The 21182-nt window shown below is 48.2% G+C and overlaps 3 protein-coding genes across 4 annotated transcripts; 1 reads left to right on the top strand and 2 right to left on the bottom strand.

The window, feature by feature from the left end:
• Positions 1 to 1558: 1558 nt before the first annotated feature.
• On the bottom strand, positions 1559 to 5875 carry LOC109767544 (protein NRT1/ PTR FAMILY 2.11-like). Of its 2 annotated transcripts, XM_040394289.3 has the most exons (3): positions 5533 to 5875; positions 2600 to 3480; positions 1559 to 2506 (listed from the first exon to the last, which is right to left on the bottom strand). In XM_040394289.3, the coding sequence occupies exons 1-3, from the start codon at positions 5678 to 5680 to the stop codon at positions 1808 to 1810; spliced, it is 1728 nt and encodes a 575-aa protein (XP_040250223.1). In that variant the 5' UTR covers positions 5681 to 5875; the 3' UTR covers positions 1559 to 1807. The 2 variants fall into 2 exon arrangements, with proteins under 2 accessions (XP_040250223.1, XP_040250222.1); XM_040394288.3 differs by having other exon boundaries at positions 1559 to 3480.
• A 2481-nt stretch (positions 5876 to 8356) lies between these two features.
• Positions 8357 to 16744, bottom strand: LOC109767545 (peroxidase 1-like). Its single transcript, XM_020326300.1, has 3 exons — positions 16520 to 16744; positions 16250 to 16438; positions 8357 to 9037 (listed from the first exon to the last, which is right to left on the bottom strand). Exons 1-3 carry the CDS (start codon positions 16742 to 16744, stop codon positions 8357 to 8359), a joined length of 1095 nt encoding a protein of 364 aa, XP_020181889.1.
• Positions 16745 to 19248: 2504 nt separating this feature from the next.
• On the top strand, positions 19249 to 20937 carry LOC109767546 (probable methyltransferase At1g29790). The gene has a single exon (XM_020326301.4). It carries the CDS (start codon positions 19524 to 19526, stop codon positions 20664 to 20666), a length of 1143 nt encoding a protein of 380 aa, XP_020181890.1. The 5' UTR covers positions 19249 to 19523; the 3' UTR covers positions 20667 to 20937.
• The last annotated feature ends 245 nt before the right edge of the window (positions 20938 to 21182 follow it).

Raw genomic sequence — 21182 nt, 5'->3', positions numbered from 1 at the left:
CGCGCTGGGTCCAGATAGTTGGTCGCGGGTCCCAGATAGTTGGTCGCGGGTCTCCTCCCGAACCGCGACTAAAGACCCCTTTTGTCGCGGTTCGATTATTTTGGGGACTAATGGGGGCGTATGGAAGCCTCTTTTTCTACTAGTGTCACCTCCCCATTCTTCTGTTTGTTTCTCTTTTTTGCATTTCTATTTTTACTGTATTTTTATGGGTATTTTTGTGACATTCGGCGAGTGCAAAATGTATACACAAAAGTACTATATAACATGTGTATAAATTATAGTATTAGAGTGAAAATTGCACCATTATATATTTATTTCTTATACATACTAAAAAAGTGCAAAGTTGTGTGCAAGTTTTTATTTATTCTGTTTGTTCATACCGCTAACTCATTCTACCACCACAACGGCTAAAAGAGGGCAGTAGGGGCAGGATCAGCACCTCCAGTTCTAGGGCACCAACAGGCTTATTCTTGAAGCAGCTAGTGATGAATCCCCTCTTCTCCTTTGGCTCTGACCGAGCACCCACAGGTTTATGCATACACAATCTGATTTTCTTTTTGTACATAAAAGATGAACATGTTTTCTAAGCGCGTGCGAAATTTCATGGCAATTGGCCATAGGAGTTCTGGACAAAAATAAAAATCGGTTACGATAAACGTTAAAAGAAATCGATTTGGAGCAATGATTTTCCTTTTTCTGCCCCGAGCTCCTCCCATGTCAAATCTCAACGAAGTTTTGCACTCCATTAGAAAAACTGTTTCAATTTTTTTTATAATCTTGCTAACCTTTTGATGTACTTTCAGTGGTCGTCTTGACTACTCACAGGTCAGAGCTACTACGTCTGCATTGCACAAGCGCCCTGCTCCAGCACGCAGCTACTCCTCGTCTCCTCAGCTGGCTGCCAACGTAGGAATCATCTTGGCTTTGCATGGTTGCTCAACGATGACACGCCAAAAGACTCGGCAGCTCAATTTATTCATATAGGAAAGACTCTGCAGCCAAGTCGCGCTGCTGGACCTGCACTGCAGCTAGCGCTAGCTGATCGGTCGTGACACTGACACATGCAAGCACAGTTAGTCCGGTTAATAGGCGAGGGTACTCCCTCTGTCCGAAAAAACTTGTCCTTCAAATGAATATATCTAGCACCAAGTTAGTGCTAGATACATCCATTCGAGAGACAAGTTTGGGACAAGATTTTTCGAGATACATTCATCTTTGGGACAAGATTTTTCGAGATATATCCATTTGAGAGACAAATTTGGGATAAGTTTTTCGAACGAAGGGAGTAGGTGTGTCTAGAACTCAGTCGACTGAGTCTTAACCAAGTCTCAGTCGAGTGACGTCTGCATAGTTCTTTTGCTGCAAGCGGCACGGCTAGATGCTACAACCGATGATGAAAAATGTTGCAACGGTTTAACAAGCAATGAAAATTGGTGGTGCAGCCGGTGTGATTAAAATGCTACAACCGTCAATGACAGATGTTACAACCGGTGAGACGATATGCTACAACCGATGAGGGACAACATGCTACAACCAACAAGACGAATGCTACAACCGGTAGGAAAAAAAGTTGCAAACGTTAAGAAAAAATGTTGCATGGTCGACTGAGACTTGGTTAAATCTCAGTCGACTGATTTTTAGGAAGCCCGAAATATTAATGTTGGAGCTGCCTATCTGTGTTTGTGATGCTCTGCTCTTGGATGCCATTCCTTGAATGCCTGGTGCATCATTCTAGTACTATCATCGTATACAATACATACATACATGTCCAGTAATCTACCAATCCATGCATCACGGCCGAACTAAGCTAAACCGGCGCGGCACTCGCGGACTTCTCCAGTCTTCCGTCGACAAGCTCGACATCATCGCCGTTGGCGTGGGAGCCGTCGTCGTCGTCGTTGGACTCCTTGAATCTGTACCACCGGGCGCAGGCAATGAAGTATATGAGGTTGACGGCGGCGATGGCGGCGGTGACGAGGTAGAACAGGTCGACCCTCCCCTGGTCCAGGTCCTGCGCCAGCCAGTCCGGCCGACCGTCCCGCCCCCTCGTCGCCCGGTGCACCACCGTCACCATGACCCCGCTCGCGTAGCTCGCGAGGGCGAACCCCAGGCAGTAGAGCGCCCCCGCCACGCTCCGCATGTTCTCCGGGAACTGCCGGTAGAAGAACTCGAGCTGCCCGATGCCCGCGAACGCCTCCGACAGGCCCGCCAGCAGCAGCTGCGGCACCAGCCAGAAGCACGACATCATGGCGGTTCGGCGCCGTCGTCGGTGCTCCACGGCCGCCGACACCAGCATCGTCGCGACGGAGAGCGCAAGGCCGACGCCGATGCGCTGGAGCAGGGTGATGCCGCCCTCGTGCTTGGTGAAGCGGCGGAGCGCCGGCACCACCAGCCGGTCGTACACGGGTATCCATAGAGTGAGGGAGAGCATGGAGAAGACGATCAAGGAGCCCTGCGGGATCTGGAAGCTGCTGGCGCTGCTGATCCGCCGGTCGGTCTGCGCTGCCTGGAGCACGACGTAGGTGCCAAGCTGGGTGAGCACCACAAAGTAGACGGTGCCCGATGACCATACCGGGATGATGCGGGCTAGGCACTTCACCTCCTCCACTTGCTGCACCGTGCACAACCTCCATGGATTCACCGGCGTCTTCTCCTCGGAGTGGAGCGCGTCCTCAGGGGTCCGCATGGCCGCCTTGTCGAGGCACGTGAACTGGTCGGTGTACGCTAGCTTGGAGACGAGCTTGCTCCGGTGCGGCAGGTCGAACAGCTCGGCGACGCCACGAGCTCGCCGGAGGTGGCGCTTGCGTGTAGCGGCGACGAGGACCTGTGCAAAACTAGTCAAGGGGCTGCCCTCGGGGCGGACACGAACATAGAGGCGGGTGCCCATGAAGAAGACGACACATGAGATGCCCATGAGCACGGCGGGGACGGCGAGCCCCAGCGCCCAGTTGACGTTGCTTTGGAGGTAGATGATGACGGTAGCCGAGAGCATGATGGCGATGGTGAAAGTAAAGTAGTACCAGTTGAAGAAGCTGGCGATGCCACGGCGTCCGTCGGCGGTGCGCGGGTCAAACTGGTCTGCCCCAAAGGCGAGGCTGCATGGCCGAACGCCGCTGGCGCCGACGACCAGGAAGAAGAAGGAGGCGAGGAGAGCGGCGAAGTGGGAGGTGGATGGGCCTTGGCATGGTTGCCCTTTGGATGTGTTGCAGGTGGGAGGGTGGAGGGAGGGGAGGGCGGCGGTGAGGGTGAGCAGGAGCATGCCGAGGAAGGAGGCGACGATGGAGATGGCAATGGTGGTGTAGCGGCCTAGGTAGGTGTCGCTGACGAAGGCGCCGAGGACGGTGGCAAGGTTGCTGGTGCCGGAGAAGACGTTGAGGAGGGTGGCGGCGCTGACGCTCTGCATGTGATACACCGTCGTCAGGTACACCAGCATGTTGGACAACGTCCCGATCGTGCCAAGCTTCTCAAACGTCTCGTTCCCTGCAACAAACATATCATTTCGTCTTTACATAATTGCATGATCCCAATCAAATCCCAAAATCTCATCACAAGCTACGTACTTCCAAAATCAAATTCATAAAAAAACTTAATTGATTACTTTTTTATTAGAAGTTTGTTGCCATTTTCCAAAGTTTGTCCAAGTTGCATCAAACATTTGTCACCATATTTTGTGGACTTTGAGCACGAAGTGTTTGCTTTGCTCTAAGACTTGCTTTTACTCTAATTAGCTTATGAAAACTCCCCAAATATGGCCAGCATAAAAATTATTAATGATATAAAATATTAAAATAATTACCAATAAATCTCCGGCAGATAAATATAAACAATGCCTGCTTGAGTCTACAATAGTACTACAGAAAACAGAAACTCATAACCAAACATCACCGTCTAGAAGGGAGGGAAAGAGCCTAACATATCACTGCATTCATTTCTCCTGCCTAAAAACTAAAGGTTTCATCTTACGTTCCTTTTTCGTCGTCTCTCCCCAACCCACCTTTGTTTCTGGTTTTGTCGATTTTTTTGTTGGGTTTTCTTGTCTTTCCTGCCCAAAAAATAAGTAAGGTTTTGTTGGTTACTTTTTCTTCCCTCCCTAGCCCACCTTCGTTTTCAGTTTTGTCGATTTTTTCACTGGGCTTTCTTTTCTCTCCTACCTAAAATAAGTAAGGTTCCATTTGTTTCGTTCGTCCATCCTCCCACCCAGTGGCGAATCTAGAAAGAAAATGGAGGGTGGGCTCAAAGTTTACGCCGAGAAATTTGAACGCTCTTTTGAAGAAAAAATTGATTATCTCTTAATCGTTTTGTGCAAATAAATTTTGAAAAAAATCCCATATTACTACTGGAAACATGTACTCCCTCCGTTCCTAAATATAAGTCTTTCTAGTGATCCCACTAGGTGGACTACATACGGAGCAAATTGAATGAATCTACACTTAAAATGCATCTATATACATCCGTATATGGTTCATAGTGGAATCTCTACAAAGACTTATATTTAGGAACGGAGGGAGTAGTATTTACTAGATTTTTTTGGTTTTTTTAATATCAATTTTTGAACAAAAAATCGAATCTGTTCTCCAAATCCACTCGTCCAGCGGCTAAGTCATCGAGAGATTTTTTTTAGGGCTGCTTTACGAGAGACGGGGAGCGTGCGGCCGTGGGACTGCATGCTGGTTTCCTCGCCTGCCTAATTCTCTTACAAGGGCCGGCTGGCTTGCTTTTCCTGGGTTGGGCCTGCCGATGCATAGTAGTAGAAAGATAATTTACGATTTTTGAGGGTAGGCTCGAGCCTATCGAAGCCTCACCGGTAGATTCGCCACTGCTCCCACCCCCACCTCCGTTTTCGGTTTTGTCGATGTTTCCTCTTCTTTTCTTGAAACCAGCTCGCAGCAGCCCCATGTCTCATTGGCTTAGCAAATAAAATCATGCTTTCTTTGCTAAGCCAATAAGTACCGACAATTATTATTTAAATTTTATTTTTGGTACGTAATCAAGTTGACAATAAACTGGCAAGTAATTTATTTTGGTTGCGTACAAAAAAAACGTGTGCATCCATTGCAATGCATGGACAATTATGAATTATCCAGTAAGGTTAAGAAACTAAAGCTTTTCTTAAATTGTGTGAAAAGAAAATGTTGCTCCAGGGAAAGCTCTGAGAAAAAGAGGGTTTTCTTTTTTTCCGAGAACAAAAAAGAGGGTTTTCTCAACAACAAAAAAGCAAAGAAGCAATCCTAGGACTGAGTTTGTCCTTGGTGGTTGAAATTTGTGAATACAAGCCCCACTGGTCACCCAATCAGTGATTGAGGTGGATCCTTTAGAACCTCAATTGATATTGATATGCACTCGATCTATTACTGTCTGCTTTTTCGGTCGGCTCATCAGATCGATCGGCAGGCAGGCAGGCACAGAGCTTGCTAAGATCGATCCAGTACAACTAACAACAACAACAACAAAATAAGAGCAATCCGGCAGAGATAAGCTATGCAGATTGCTACGCTACTGAGTTGAGCAGAGGGAGATCTGAGAGAAGATCACCTATGACGTATGGCATGACCTTCCATCCGCGGTGGTTGTGGACGGGCTCTGCGTCGGCGCCATCGCCGTCGCCGGAGTCCTGCTCCTTCGTCGTGCCCTCCTCTTCCTCCTCCTCCTCTTGTTGCTGCCGCCGAGGCTCAGCGTCCATCTCTTACCTGGAGCTATGCAAGCATGAAACACACATAGAAAGTGGAAGATCTGGGTAGGTGGCTAGTGTGCTTGCTGGCTGAAGATGCAGTGCAGGAAGTAGAGGAGGAGAGGCCGGCCGGCTTAAATAAGCCAACCACCGGCCAGACCGCCAGAGTGTAGGATCTTAACTGCTTGAAAGATACACACACACCACCAAGCGATCGTAGCAAAGTTTTGGATTTCCAATTTGACTCCTGGGAACATATGTTCCTGCATGCCAAAAATGCTTGAATGAACGTAGAAAAAAAATACAAAAACATTACATATACATGTTCTTGACCTTTGATTGTTTGTTTGCAATTTTTTACATTTTAATGGCACTCAACTTTGTATTTTCACTGAGGAAGCATAAGTTTATGTTTTGCATAAACAATTTCACAAATATAACGTACACGGAGCCAAAACGCCATCCTCTCGCTCTCCCCCTCTCTCTCACACACAGTGAAACCTACGGTACATAAATTTAGAAAGGAACAGCCTTAGTTAAGTCCTCCATCTGATTTTGTGGAGCCATAGCCATAGCTGGAGCCTGGACGCAAATAATTGGGGTTCATAATTTGGTGCGGTTGACGGTTTCTACATGCATGTTTGTGTGTGTGAATGAGAAGCACCCCACGTCGATTATCATTAGTTCAAACCAAACAAACCATGCGTAGAGGAGCTTGGGCCGAGCGGGGCAGCTGCATGCGTGTCTATATTGGTGAGGCGTCTACATGTCCATGCCCACTGTGCACCACTCATTAGCGTTGATGTCCTACCAAGGGAATTAGTCACAAGAGACGTGTGCGCGTGTGTGTACACAGCCAAACCGATACATGTTTGTAATGTACCGGAAAACCTTTCACAACATTAAAAATCATCGACTTCACTAAACTCCACACCAAGAATCAAATACTAGTGCTAGAAATGTTAACTAGTTGAATTTAACCATTGACATTGTTAAAGAATAACCCAATGCACAGAATCCTGCGAGTGGGAACGAAAACTTGGTTGAGGGCGACAATGTTGCAAGTGCGCATGAAAACTCAAGATGGGGATGATAATAATTTGAGTGAGCCTGTACATGAACCACCAACTTTATTGTCAACGTTTATGATAGATGTGATAATCTAGATGCTAAAGCATGGGATATTTAAGTTGAAAAGGGGCCCTATTTTTTAACATTTTTTAAATATAGTTCTTTTTATTAATATTTATATATAGTTTATTTTTACCAACATTATTTTTATTACTTTATTGATTTTCATCTTATTTACTTTATTTTCTATTTTATTGACATTTTATATATAGTTTAAATTAATTCATTTTTATACGGTTTATTTATATTTATATTTTTAATATATACAGTTTATTTATTCTAGTTTTAAGGTAATTTTCTATTTACATTTTATTTGTTTTTAAATTTAATTCATTTTTGTTTAGGTTTCATTTATTTTGTTTTAAATTTTACTATTGATGTTTTGATATATTTATTTGTTTTAGATTTTATTTATGTTTTATATATAGTTTATTTTTTGAGTTGATTTTTATTTACATTTTATTTTTTTGCACTAAGTACTCAACAAAATTAAATAGTTGAAGATGGCAGATCCCCAATCTTTTGGCACTCTCGGCCAACGTGGGCTCGCACAGGGGGCTCATGTTGATTCTACAAGCTCCGGTTGGTCCTTTACTGGCCACATGGCTACTAGGGGAAGATCAAAATTGAGAGGAGCTAGCTAGGAGAAGATTTTTGTGGACAAAGAAGTGAAACTGTTTGAGGAACAAGGACGCTGCCAATACTCTTACATATGAGAAGGTTAGTGGTCGCATGCCAGAACAAGCACACCACCACTAGTATAAGTACCTACGGCGTGCATAGGAGTCACATGCCACCGCTAACTTGTGTCATGACCAATAACATTATCCCACAAACTTATGGCGTGTTACAAAAAAGTCACGCCACCACAAAACAATAAAGGGGGCGTACCAGATATATCAACACCAACATTATTTTAAAAAAATAGTGATGACGTGGATTGAAACTGGCGCGACAACAATTAAAGTTGTGGCTAACCATTTCTCTACTAGTGTCGGGTTAAAAACACATGATGTGGGAAGACCTAAGTCGAGTTCTCAACAAATTATCAAGATCTCTGACCAAGGTGGTTGTAGAGAACCGACTTCAAATTCAAATTAATAGATATGCAATTTTCATTTATATTTCTTAACAACGGGTAATATTTTGACTATCTAGACCTTACGATGTTTGCAATGCTATGTGCCTATATCTTCTACAGTTTTGATGCTTATAGGTCTTGCCCCCTTCAATAAGAATTGACCCTTTTCTTTAGAAAAGGAATTGACCCTTTTCTTTGTCTAAAACTGATTGAAAAATGGTTAAACTTTATTCAACTCAAACTTAAATTCCAACACCCATCAAACTTAAAACAGGTACAAGTGCCATAACAACTATCATCATCGAGAGCCTGCGACCAGCAACATATACTTACATTCAGAAATCAGGGAATGGCATGCTCAGCTTGACATGATAGCATCCATACTTACCAACGCAAATCAATAGAGACAAATAAGCAATCAGCAGATAAAAACAAACCCAAACCAAACACTTCACAGAATGCAAGTTGCATGCTGGCTAGAGCACAAGCGCCAGAGCGACGATGGAGACGAAAGAGCTGGCGAGTAGCACGGCGGCGTGCGCGCCCATGGTGACGGGCGCCTGTGAGGAGGCGGACAGAGGGTTGACGGCGGAGCAGTGCCTCCTTATCTGGCCCTTATGGTGCGACAACACGCCGATCTTGCTCATATTGATGAAGGACGCGGCGAAGTCGGCGAAGAACTCGGCAGGCGCGGTGGCGTTGGCCTGGCACGTCACGTAGGCCCTGGTGTCCTCGTTGAGGAGCAGCGCGCCGTCAGTGGAGAGGAGGCCCATGCTCGCTGCGACGCCCCTGTAGTACCCGAGGTCGAATGTCGTGCCGCTGTTGGGGTCGAGGTCGACCAGGGTGGCGAGGTCACCGGCCGCACACTGGCCGCGAAGCGTGGCCGTGTAGTTGGCATCGAGCGTGGGGTCGGAGATGTTGTTGCTGGCAGTGAAGTTGTAGAGGCGGGTGGAGAAGGCGGAGCAGTGAGCCTTGCCGATGGTGTGTGCGCCGGAGAGGACGGCGAGGTCCTTGGCGGTGAGGTTGAACTTCCCGAAGAAGGTGATGAGGCCGGTGATGCTGGCGTCTGGCTTGGGGGTGTTGGGGGTGACATCGGCGGCAGACGACCTGTTGCCGTCCTCCCGCCCCGTCGGGACCGGGATGTAGGGGCCTTTGGTCTAGCAGAGGCGAGGCATGAGCCACATGGCATCAGATACAGATGAGACCAATGTTTTGAATAACGGGCTATACCATTTAGCGGCGGCTTGGCCGGATGCTATGAAAAACTATACCAAAAAAAGCTTTTTTCCCGCTTTATATATAAAGCAACCAACGACATATAGATTGGGTCAGCACGGGCTGTTGTGCCGCCGCCGCCGGGCCAAGGAGGTGGCCGGGGTGTGTCGCCGGCGCCGGCGCCTGGGGCTGGACGGGGCGGAGCGGGCCCCCCAAGGTTGTGGCGGGTCGCGGGGCAGGGGGCGTTGGTGTGGCGCCCGCCGGGAAGTCGCCGGCTCCCATCTTGTCGGCGGGCGGGCGAGGCGGGCCGGCGTCCGGTCCCCGCCCCATGGCCGCCAACGGGGCTATGATGCCCGCTGCGGGCTGGGGGGCTCCTCTCCCGAAGGCGCCGGTGTCGTCGGTTCCGCTGCCTAGGCCGGCCCCTCCTCCCCACGTCGTTGCTCGCCCATCTCCGTCACCGCAGAACGGGGGTGGCTCTGTGGCTGTGCCCCGGGGTCAATGGGGGGATGACGGCTACGATGTCTACGGGACTGGACAACACCGCGGTTCTTCGTCAATGGGTGGAGGTCGAGGTTACGCTTGGCAAAGCGATGGTACAGCTGAGAGGCCATTCTTGGGTCCGTCCGGTGGCTTTGTTGAGGGGCAGTCTGGTCCGGACAATCGGCAGCGTGGTGGTTACCGTGGCTATCGGGGGGGTCGGGGAGGCCGAGGGGGCCGGTACCGTCCTCGTCAACCACCCCCTCCTGTTGTTGTCGAGCAGGAAACAGTTAGCGGGGCTGCCAAGGAACCAGTTCTGACCGGGCACGCTATGGAGGTGGTAACGGCTCTTGCTACTGTCCAGGTCCCTGAGAATGAGGTTATGACTGATGTGTCTGCGGAAACGACGGAAAGGGCTGAGTCAGATAGGGCGTCCAAATGGGCGCGTAAGAAGGAAAAGATGCTGTGCTATCGTTGTGGCGACAAGGGCCACTTCATTGCGGAGTGTGTGGCTCGGCTATGCGACACCTGCGGCAAACCGGCACATGATTCCGGGGACTGCCCGATTCTACGAGAGCAGGCACCGTCACTTATGATGTATGGTCTTTACTGTGCTGAGCTCACGTTTTTTAAGTCTCCGTATGAGCGAGAGGTTACTGATGAGACCCCGAACATGACTACGGGGATTGTTAAGGTCGCCAGAGGGGAGGTCTCTGAGACGCAGATCGTGCAGAGGCTTCGGGAGCTTGTCCCTGGGGAATTCCAGTGGGACCTCGTCAGTCTCGATGATAAGATGTTCAGAGTTGAGTTTCCTTCGGTTGAGGACCTGCAGAGGTTGCTGAGTTTTGGGATGTGTAATGTACCGGGAACTGATGGCATCCTTGAGTTCCACGAATGGAAGCTGGTGGAGCCTCAGGGTGCGCCGCTTACTCAGGCGTGGTTGCGTTTTTCCGGGGCCCCATCCAAGCCTTTGCAGGATGCTCGCGTTGTGGCCAGCTTGGGTATTTTGATTGGGAAGCCTGAGCGAGTGGATATGGCGTTCACCAGAGCTCATGGGATTGCTCGGGTTTTGGTTAGTATTCTGAACGTTGAGTATGTGCCGAAAGTGGTTAAGTGGGCTTACCAAGGCAGGATCTATGATTTGGTTATTGAGTTTGAGGATGAGAGCCTTTTGGTTGCGGCGACTCACGGGTCCGATGTGGATATGCACGAGGGTGATGGCAGCGCAGGAGCGAGGGAGCCGCCGGTCGAGGATTCTGGACGACAGATGTCCAAGGGACCGGGGCCCGACACTGCGATGACCGAGAAGGGAGCGGAGCCACCCTCCTCGCTGCCTGTGACATCACTGAGATTTGGGTCTTTTGAGCCCGCTTCTGCACCCCCGAGGCTCTGGAGTGATCGGGTCGAGTCCGACGAGGCTTTTGAGCTTGCGTTGCCTGCTTTGGGGTTTGAGGATACTGTCTGTTCTATGCCTGTGGTTACTGAGGTGTCGTCGATCTCGGGCAGCGGAGGGGTAGAGGTGAGTCGGCAGGTGGCCACTCTCTCTCCTGCTCAGCACGGTGTCCATTCTCAGGGCGTGACGCCAGTGGTCGTGGATGGGTTGTCGGGAGGGACCCCGGGGCAGGCGGCCTCCGGTCGCTCTTCTCCGGCTGAGGTAGGGGACTCGGGGCAGGTGGCTCCCGTGTCCCTCTCTGCGTTGGGAGGGGATCTGAGGCAGGTGGCCACGGATACCTCCTCTCCCGTCGCCTGCTCCTCTATGCTGGTGGCGTCGGTGCCTTTGGGGGGGGCTCGGGGCAGGTGGCCTCGGGGCCTCCTTCTCCTAAGGCGCCCATGCTGGTGGCTTCTGCGGTCCTGGGGGGGTTAGGGCAGGCGGCCCTGGCACTCCCGTCCCCCTGTTCGCCACCGGTGCAGTCCCGTGGGGAGAGCCAGTCCGTCCAGACGGACCGGCCTGGCGGTTGGGGTGGGGCAGGAGGCCTTACTCCGACCATGATTTCTCGGGAGGAGGTGATTGCGTTCGGTGGGATACCGGATCCGATGTCTGAGGGACGACGGGTGAGTGCCTGTCTCCAGACACAGCCGGAAGTGGACGACATTCAGCAGCGATGTGCCATGAGGGTGGCTAAGCTTCAGGATGCTGCTATCTCTACTGGTATGTCCGTCAACATATCTAACTCTTTATTGCATTTTTCTAATGAGGAGATTATAAATAATGCAAACCAATTGGGAGTTTCTCTCGGGGCTACAGATAGTGAGATTTCCAGTTCGGTGAATGATTTGTTAGATTTGGAGGCGGAGCGTGCCTTAGAAACTATTCGTAATCTTGCAGCGGTTAAACCCATGAATGACAATGAAATTGATGCATTAGGGGTTAGCGTGCTTAACAATATGTGTGTGGATTTAGCACCATCCAATCATGAGTCAGAGGACGATGATATGCCCATAGAGAATGCAGTTGTTTGTTCCGCTGAGCCCGGTTATGAGGATCGGGAGTCAGGACCTAGCAAACCCAAGCGTAAGTGGAAACGGAAAATTTACCCCGATTCTGCAGTTCGTAGGAGTGCTAGGATTCGGACTACTAAAAAATTTCATGATGAGTGATGAAAGGAATCTTTTGGAATAGCAGAGGTCTGAAAGACTTGGCTAAAAGAAGGTTTCTTGCTGAGGCATCTCTGGAGCATCGTTTAGATTTTATTGCTCTATCGGAAACTGGTAGAGATAACTTTGCGCCCCAGTTCCTTTCCTCTCTTGCGGGTGGTGTTGATTTTGATTGGCATTGCCTCCCTCCGCGAGGAAGATCGGGTGGTATCTTGCTGGGTGTGAGATGCGATTCGCTTGAAGTCCGGAGTGTAGTCATGGGCGACTTCGCGGTTAAGTTTCGAGTCAGGTCTAAGGTTGATGGTTTCAACTGGGCGTTGGTGGCGGTTTATGGTGCCGCACAGCCCGAGCTTAAACCAGATTTTTTAGCGGATCTTGTTCGGATTTGTGGGTCCGAGCAGCTTCCAATCTTAGTTGGGGGAGATTTCAACATCATTAGGAGGAGAGAGGAGAAGAATAATGATAACTTTGACGGCAGATGGTCGTTCATGTTCAATACTATTATTGAAAGCCTGGATCTGAGGGAGATACAGCTTTCTGGTAGAAAGTTCACCTGGGCTAACTCTTTGCCCAACCCGACGTACGAAAAGCTTGATCGTGTTCTTGCGAGTGTGCAGTGGGAACAGAAGTTCACGCTTGTGACGGTTCAAGCTCTTTCCCGGGGGTTTTCCGATCACACACCCCTGTTCGTTGACTCAGGGGAGCCGAACCACGTGGGAAATAAAAACACCTTTTCTTTTGAGATGGCCTGGTTCGAACGCGAAGGGTTCCTAGACCTGATCGCTCGGGAATGGGCGAAGGGTGTAGGCGGTAGGACCGCGGTCGAGCGTTGGCAAAATAAGATTAGGAGTTTGAGAAGCTTCTTACGGGGTTGGGCTAAGCACCTTAGTGGGGTATATAAGATTGAGAAGGACAGGCTTCTCTCTCTTATACAGAATCTGGACGTCAAGGCCGAATCCACGATTTTGATGCCTGCTGAGCTCCAGGTTAAAACTGAAGCAGAGAAGAGGTTGAAAGAACTTCTCCGTGAAGAAGAATTGAAGTGGGCTTTGCGGGCTAAGGTTCGCAAAGTGGTCCAAGGGGACGCAAATACTCAATTCTTTCATCTGATTGCTAATGGTAAGCACAGAAAGAAGAGAATATTCCAGCTTGAACAAGATGAGGGCACTATTTTAGGACAGGATAACCTAAAAACATATATAACCGAATATTATAGGCAGTTATTTGGACCTCCGGAGGATAGTTGTGTATCTCTCGATGAGTCCAGAACTGAGGATGTGCCTCAACTTTCGGCTGCTGAAAATGATATTCTGGTTGCCCCGTTTTCGGAGAAGGAGGTGTTTGATGCTATACCACAGTTGAAAAATAATAAGGCTCCCGGACCGGATGGATTTCCGGTAGAGTTCTACAAGAAGTGCTGGCATATTATTAAGGGGGATTTGCTACCTATGTTTCAGGATCTGTTCTCTGGACAGCTTCAATTATTTCACTTGAATTTTGGAACTATCACACTGCTTCCTAAGAAGACGGATGCTGTGAGAATTGAGCAGTTCAGGCCGATCTGCCTACTCAATGTTAGTTTTAAAATATTCACCAAGGTCGGGACTAATAGGCTCACACAGATTGCGCATTCTGTGGTGCAGCACTCCCAAACTGCCTTCATGCCGGACAGGAACATCCTTGAAGGGGTGGTTGTCCTTCATGAAACGCTCCATGAAATCCACTCCAAGAAGTTAGATGGTGTCATTTTTAAGGTGGATTTCGAGAAAGCGTATGATAAGGTTAAATGGCCATTTCTCCAGCAGGCATTGCGTAAGAAAGGTTTTGTTGAAGCCTGGCGACGCCAGGTTGAATCATTTACGCAAAAAGGGAGTGTGGGAATTAAAGTGAATGACGATATTGGTCATTACTTCCAGACACATAAAGGCCTTAGACAAGGAGATCCGATGTCCCCTATCTTGTTTAACATTGTGGTTGATATGTTAGCCATCTTGATAGGAAGGGCTAAGGAGAATGGTCAAGTGGGTGGCTTGGTACCTCATCTGGTTGATGGAGGTGTATCCATCCTTCAGTACGCTGATGATACAATCATCTTTATGGAGCATGACCTGGCCAAGGCGAGAAATATGAAGCTGGTGTTATGCCTCTTCGAACAATTGACCGGGTTAAAAATTAACTTTCATAAGAGCGAGCTGTTCTGCTTTGGTAGAGCCAAAGACGAACAGGAGGCTTATAGGCAATTGTTTGGGTGCGACTTGGGGGAATTACCTTTCTCTTACCTAGGTATTCCAATCCACCATAGAAAGCTGACCAATAGAGAATGGAAGTGCATCGAAGACCGGTTTGAGAAGAAATTGAGTTGCTGGAAGGGCAAGCTCATGTCATATGGAGGCCGATTAATTCTGATTAATTCGGTGCTCACGAGTATGCCTATGTTTCTCTTATCGTTCTTTCAAGTCCCAGTAGGTGTTAGGAAAAGACTGGACTTTTATCGATCGCGTTTCTTCTGGCAGGGTGATGATCTAAAAAGAAAATACAGACTTGCAAAATGGGATATCATCTGTAGACCGAAAGACCAAGGGGGTCTTGGTATTGAGAATCTTGAAGTTAAGAACAGATGTCTTCTTAGCAAGTGGCTGTGGAAGCTTTCTTTTGAGACTGATGCCATGTGGGCACAAATCCTCCGCAGCAAGTACCTACAGACAAAGTCCTTGTCCCATGTCACAGTCAGGCCAACTGACTCGCCTTTCTGGAAAGGCCTGATGAAAGTCAAACAATCTTTGTTTAATAGGACAAAGGTTGTCATTGGCAACGGCGCTAGTACACGCTTCTGGGAGGATACTTGGCTCGGCGAGACACCCTTGGCCATTCAATATCCGTCTTTATATCGCATTGTTCAACGACGTGAGGTTTTCGTTGCTACGGTGTTTCAATCCATCCCCCTTAATATTCAGTTCAGACGGTCGTTAGTGGGCAATCGTTGGGAAGATTGGCTCCGTCTAGTTCGGAGACTAATGGATGTCCATCTTTCTCAACAACCCGATGAATTACGCTGGAAACTGACTAGGTCTGGAGTATTCATGGTTAAATCAATGTATATTGATGTAATTAATTCGAGCTCCATTCCTACCTCCAAACATGTTTGGGCTGTCAAAGTTCCCTTGAAGATAAAAGTGTTTATGTGGTTTGTCCATAAACAGGTTATTTTAACCAAGGATAACTTGATTAGCGTAATTGGACAGGACCTACGAGGTGTAGCTTCTGTGATCGGGACGAGACGATCAAGCATCTCTTTTTTGATTGCCCGTTTGCCAGAGTACGTTGGCGGACGGTTCACATTGCTTTTAATATTACTCCACCGAATTCTGTCACTACGTTATTTGGGACATGGCTCACTGGGATTGAGCCTGAATTAGCGAGACATATTCGTGTTGGAGTTTGCGCTTTGTTGTGGACTATCTGGACTTGCAGAAATGATTTGGTTTTTAACAGAACATCACGTATTCACTTTTTGCAGGTTATTTTCCGAGCCACGGCCGTGATCCGTTCATGGTCGCTACTCACTCCGATGGAGGCCAGGGAGCATTTGGTTACTGGATCTATCCGCTGGGAGATGGTAGCTCGGGATATCTTCAACCGGTTTGGATGGCGGTCATGTAATAGGATAGGCAATTAGTTTACCTATCTATCTTTAACCAGCCGGTTGTGGCGTCTTACCTTGGCTAGTCTGTGTGTCCAGCCTCTGTAGCTCTGTGTGAGCTGTCTTTTTATTTCTTTTCAGTCGAAGACTTTGGAACCTTGTTGGAACCTTTTATTTCATTAATAAGATGGCCGTATGCATCACTCTGATGCAGAGGCCGGGGAGATCCTCTTTTCGAAAAAAAAATAAACAAGAACAAAAGATAATGCAGAAGGATGGTTTGTATAGCGGCTTAGCGGGCTAGCTAAATGACTTCAAATCTAGTGCTGTAGTGGAAAATCGCAGGCGTCGTCATTTTCAATTCAGCGTTAAAAGTGCAATTTAGTTTGGCTCCCAAAGATGAATGGGAAGGAGACAATTATTTGCTGAGACGACGACGTACAATTCGCACGGAGTCGCGCGCAGCGAGGGCGAGGACGTCGGCGCAGGAGACGACGCCGGGGCAGGCCGCCTCGAGCTTCGCCTTGATGGAGTCGATGACGTCGTAGCCGCGGAGGCCCTTGTTGAGCGGCGAGTCCTTCTCCGCCGTGTTGTTGGTCGTCGAGTCCAGAAGAATCGACCCCTCGCAACCCTGCGCACAGGCACAGTTGTGAACTTGACTAGCCTAGATAGCTAGCTATAGATAGATAGCTGGGTTATGAGCTTGACTTACTCCGACGAAGCAGTCGACGGAGAAGAGCCGGAGCAGGGATCCGGCGAGGCCGGGCGACTTGGCGACGACGGCCGTCATCTCCTTGAACACGATGTCCTCCGCCTGTGGGCACGTCTTGTTGTACGCCCCGAACTGCGTGTGGGCCTCCGTCGAGCCACACAGGGCAAGGAGCGCAGCCGCCATGGCCACGGCGACGACAGACAGAGCTGCTGATCCCGACGCCATCTCTATTATGATCGTTATTAGCTTGAGAAGGTATATATGCAGTAGACCACACGCCCACCCGTCTATATATAGGAGGATATTACAGGCTCGTGAAATGGCTTCCGTCTCGTTCCATTTCAGTTTCTAGTACTGCTTGCGCTTGTGTACTTGCATGTGTACTACGTACTACTGCGTTGTACTACGAGCAGGATGGGAGAATGAATGTCAACGGCTAGATAGTTGACATGTACTATAGATTATCAGAGGTGGAGATAACGTTGTTCTACTCCCGTTGCTAGCGGCTGAAAGCACCATTTCTGTTTATATTTCCAGTTTGGCTCTCCCCCATATCGTCCTCCATTATATACTAGTATTACACTTTAGCGACTTCGAAGTTGTCTGATTTTCAATTTGGATAAGTCAACTTCTTGGTCGTTGATTTTCCTTTTAGATTCGTGCTGCATTTTTTCTCGCATGCGCTGCTTGATGTGCTGGCCTTGTGTTTTTCAATTTGCAACTGGGCCGAAGCCCATTCACTATATCCAACCTCCTCTCTGTCCTTTGTTTTTTTTATATATGTCTTTCTGTTTTTATGTGTTTTTTTCTCTGTTAGTTGGTTTTTTTCTTTTGTTGGTATTTTTGGGATGTTGGATGAGTGTAAATGTATGCACATCAATATTATGCAATATGCGCAAAAATTATACTATTATGTGATTAATGTTCACATACTATAAAAAGTGCAATTTTAGAGCGAAGTTGTGTGCAAGTTTTTTTAAACTTTTTCGATTTTCTTTCTTCTTGAAGGGTAAAACCAATGCCACTAATTTATTCCTTAGGATTTTTTTTTGCGAAAATTTCACAATTATATGTTTGTTCCTTCATATTATAAAAAGCATAATTTATGCATAAATTGTCTGTAAGTTTTGACATTATTTCCCTTTTTCTTAAAGTGTAATTCCATTGCAAGTAATTAATTTTTTCTTAGAAAACTTCATTATTTTGATTTCGTGAAGTGAAGACACCATGGATCAAATACCAATGCCACTAATTCATTATTTCTTCAAAAACTTTGTTTGTTGTAAAAATTCCACAATTATATGTTTATTCTTGCATATTATAACAAAGTGCAATTCCCGTGTAATCTCTTTACAATTCTTGGGTAATAACAACGCTATTATTTCAGTCTTATAAAACTTGATTCTTTTTACTTTTGTGTTACGCTTATTATTTTGTTTCTTCTAGAAGGGTAGTACGAATGCCACTAATTTATTCTTTCTAAGGAAACTTCGTTATTTTCATTTTTTTAGTCTACTTTTTATTTTCTTTCTTCTAAAAGGGTAATGCCAATGTCACTGATTCATTCTTCCTTAGAAAACTTCATTATTTTTTATTTCATTTTAGTCTTTTTTTATTTCTTTCTTCTAAAAGGGTAATCCGAATTCCACTAATTATTTTATCCTTATAAATTTTATTATTTTATTTTATTTCTCCTGAAAGGGTAATTCCAATTTCACTAATTCATGTTTTCTTAGAAAACTTCATTATTTTGATTTTGTTTTAGTTTTTATTTTCGTTCTTCTTTAAGGATAATATCAATGCCACTAATTAGTTCCTACTTAGAAAATTCTATTTGCAAAAATTTCACTATTAGACGCTTATTTTTACATATTATAAAAATGCGCAACTTCTATCTAAATCATGTGCAAATTTTATCATTATTTGATTTAATTTTTATATATTCTCTCTTTGTAAGGGTAATACCAAAGCAACTAATTTATTCCTTCTTAGAAAACTTCCATTTCTTATATGCTTATTGTTGCATACTACAAACAAGTGCAATTTTCTTTGTAAAATTGTGTGCTAATTGTTCCATTATTAGATTAATTTTTGTTATGTACTCTTTATTTCTAAGTGTAATACTGATGCAACTAATTTCATTCATTTTTAGAAAACTTCTTTATTTTCATTTTTTATTTATTCTCTAAGGTGACCCCACCACAAGTATTGGAGTTCCATGTGACCGGCCCTTTTTTTTTATTTGGTTATCGCGTTAACAATTCACGGTAATTAAAAGCATGACCATTAAAAAAAAGGTATTATAAGAATACTTAGAACCTTTTTGTCAAATAACAATACTTAGAACATTTTTGCTACCAAGTGAGGTTTTAGTTATACTCTCAAAAGAGTACATAACTAATACTTAGAACATTTTTTGTTATGTACCCCTCTCTCTCTCTCTCTCTCTCTCTCTCTCTCTCTCTCTCTCTCTCTCTCTAATAGCAAGGAATCAGGACAACACCTTCGCCGGAAAACCACCCGACTACCTGAGGGAAGGAATGATTCGGCACCGCTAGCTGGTCAACAAATGGAGTGGGTGCCTGGTAGGAAGAAAGAGGAGATGGACGGTTAGCGGCAGGAGAGAGATAGGGATGAGTGGTGCCAAGACGAGTGGATGCATTCACATCGACTGTGTTTTCCCCGGTCATTTTCGTTCGCCCCGAATCTGTAATAAAAACTTCAAAAAATCCTAGAACCTGATGTATTTTAGAACTAAAGAAATGTACTAATGTGTTTGGGATAACAAATAAATTAAGGAGGTATCTACGAGACCGGATGTCATACACAACGACAAGCCCCTCGGTCCTCGCTATCTCAGTCCCCACTCCACTCCCTCTCGCTCTCGCTGAGCAAGCCGGCGGCGCCCGAGATCCCTCCCCGCCGCGCCGGGCTCGCAAAAGCCGCTGCCTTCCCTCCCTCTTCTCGCGCGCTCGGGGGAGCACCGGAGCCGGCGGCGCGCGCCATGGGGTCGGTGTCCCTGAAGCTGCCGGCGTCCCGCCGCCGCCACGGCGGCCCCCTCTCCTGCCTCTGCTCACCGGCGCCGCTCAACCTCCTCATGCTGCTCTCCCTCCTCTGCACCAACCTCCTCGCCTTCTTCGCCTTCTTCGCCGCCCCGACCCGCCACGACCCCGCCGCCGGCACAACCCCCTCCTCCTCCGCCAACCTCTCCGCGCACGTCGCCGCCATCGCGCTCGAGATCGGCGACGGCGCCTCCTCCTCCGGCGGCCGCCTCCCAGACGGCCTGCCCCCGGAGCTGCTCCTCTTCCTCACCCCGCACGCGCTGCCGCTCGGCCGCGACGCGCGGACGGGGCTCACCCACATGCCGGCCTCCGTCGCCGCCTCCTGCCTCCGGTCCCCGTCCGCGCTGGCGCTCCTCTCGGCCTTCATGTCCTACGCGCCCCACTCCGCCTGCCCGCGCAACGCCACCCTCCCGCGCCGCCTCGTCTCCAAGGGCTGCGAGCCGCTGCCCCGCCGCCGGTGCCTCTCCCGCGGGCCCCGCGCCCCGCTCCCGGCATCCGGCATGGGCCTCGACCACCGCCGCTGGGCCGGCCCCGCGCGCGGCGGCGGCCACGAGTTCCTCGTCGACGACGTGCTGCGCCTGGGCGCGTCCAAGATCCGGATCGGCCTCGACGTCGCCGGCGGCGCCGCCAACTTCGCCGCCCGGATGAGGGAGCGCGGGGTCACCGTCGTCACCTCCGTGCTCGACGGGCCCGGGAAGCCGATGAACGAGTTCGTGGCGTCAAGGGGCCTGTTCCCGCTCCTGCTCTCGCCGGCGCACCGGTTCCCCTTCTACGACGGGGTGTTCGACCTGGTGCACGTCGGCACCGCGGCGCTGGACGAGGCCGGGGCGCCCGCGATGGGGCAGGCGGCGACGCCGGAGGCGCTGGAGTTCTTCATGTTCGACGTCGACCGGGTGCTGCGCGCCGGCGGGCTGCTCTGGATCGACAGCTACCTGTGCCAGAGCGAGGAGAGGAGGCGGGTGGTTGCCAAGCTGATAGAGAGGTTTGGTTACAAGAAGCTCAAGTGGGTCGCCGGAGAGAAGGCCGGCGGTGCGGCGACATCAACCTACCTCTCCGCGGTGCTGCGAAAGCCGGCAAGGAGCTGAAATCATACACAAGGATTGATCAATCCAGGCTCCTTGATCAGAGGTACGGCCACTGTGCCCTCAAATTGTTTGTAGCTCCCAGATTTTGATGGGACGAATGCGAATGTGAATGCCGTATAGGTGCCAAGGAATTTTTTAGATTACAGAAGAAACCGGTGCTACGGATTAGCTTGATTCCATTGGTTGTTGATTGTTGAGAGATAGTGACTGAAAATAACTGCAAGATTGTACAACTCTTCTACATTTGTTGATGCTATTAGATGGGACACAAGCCGTGCAGTGCTACTTTTGTTGCTCTATTGGTGAATTGCAGTTTGTGGAAGAGGTTGGCAAATGGTGTACACTGTACTGATCTTCCATTTCAGGAAGAACGCGAAATTAATTGACGCTGTTCGAATCAAGCTAGCTACCCATGATATGGTCCATCCAGGTCTATCATTGATAGTATGTTGTGCAGCTCCTTTCAATCCATCTGTCTATCATTAATTCCCATCTAGCTTAGGCAAACCTGCATAA

Source organism: Aegilops tauschii, chromosome 7, assembly GCF_002575655.3.
Source record: "Aegilops tauschii subsp. strangulata cultivar AL8/78 chromosome 7, Aet v6.0, whole genome shotgun sequence".
NCBI lineage: Eukaryota > Viridiplantae > Streptophyta > Magnoliopsida > Poales > Poaceae > Aegilops > Aegilops tauschii.
The sequence above is the reverse complement of the archived record's forward strand: the minus strand, read 5'-3'. Positions and strand labels throughout refer to the sequence as shown.

What these genes read in the sequence shown, in the direction of transcription:
- LOC109767546 (XM_020326301.4), top strand. Translation starts at nt 19,524, where the DNA reads ATGGGGTCGGTGTCCCTGAAGCTGCCGGCGTCCCGCCGCCGCCACGGC.
- LOC109767545 (XM_020326300.1), bottom strand. Translation starts at nt 16,744, where the DNA reads ATGGCGTCGGGATCAGCAGCTCTGTCTGTCGTCGCCGTGGCCATGGCG. An exon ending in CCGTCGACTGCTTCGTCGGA is followed by an intron (nt 16,439 to 16,519) that starts GTAAGTCAAGCT and finishes GCCTGTGCGCAG; the next exon opens with GGTTGCGAGGGGTCGATTCT. An exon ending in CGCGCGACTCCGTGCGAATT is followed by an intron (nt 9,038 to 16,249) that starts GTACGTCGTCGT and finishes CGCCTCTGCTAG; the next exon opens with ACCAAAGGCCCCTACATCCC.
- LOC109767544 (XM_040394288.3), bottom strand. Translation starts at nt 5,680, where the DNA reads ATGGACGCTGAGCCTCGGCGGCAGCAACAAGAGGAGGAGGAGGAAGAG. An exon ending in GGTCATGCCATACGTCATAG is followed by an intron (nt 3,481 to 5,532) that starts GTGATCTTCTCT and finishes TGTTTGTTGCAG; the next exon opens with GGAACGAGACGTTTGAGAAG.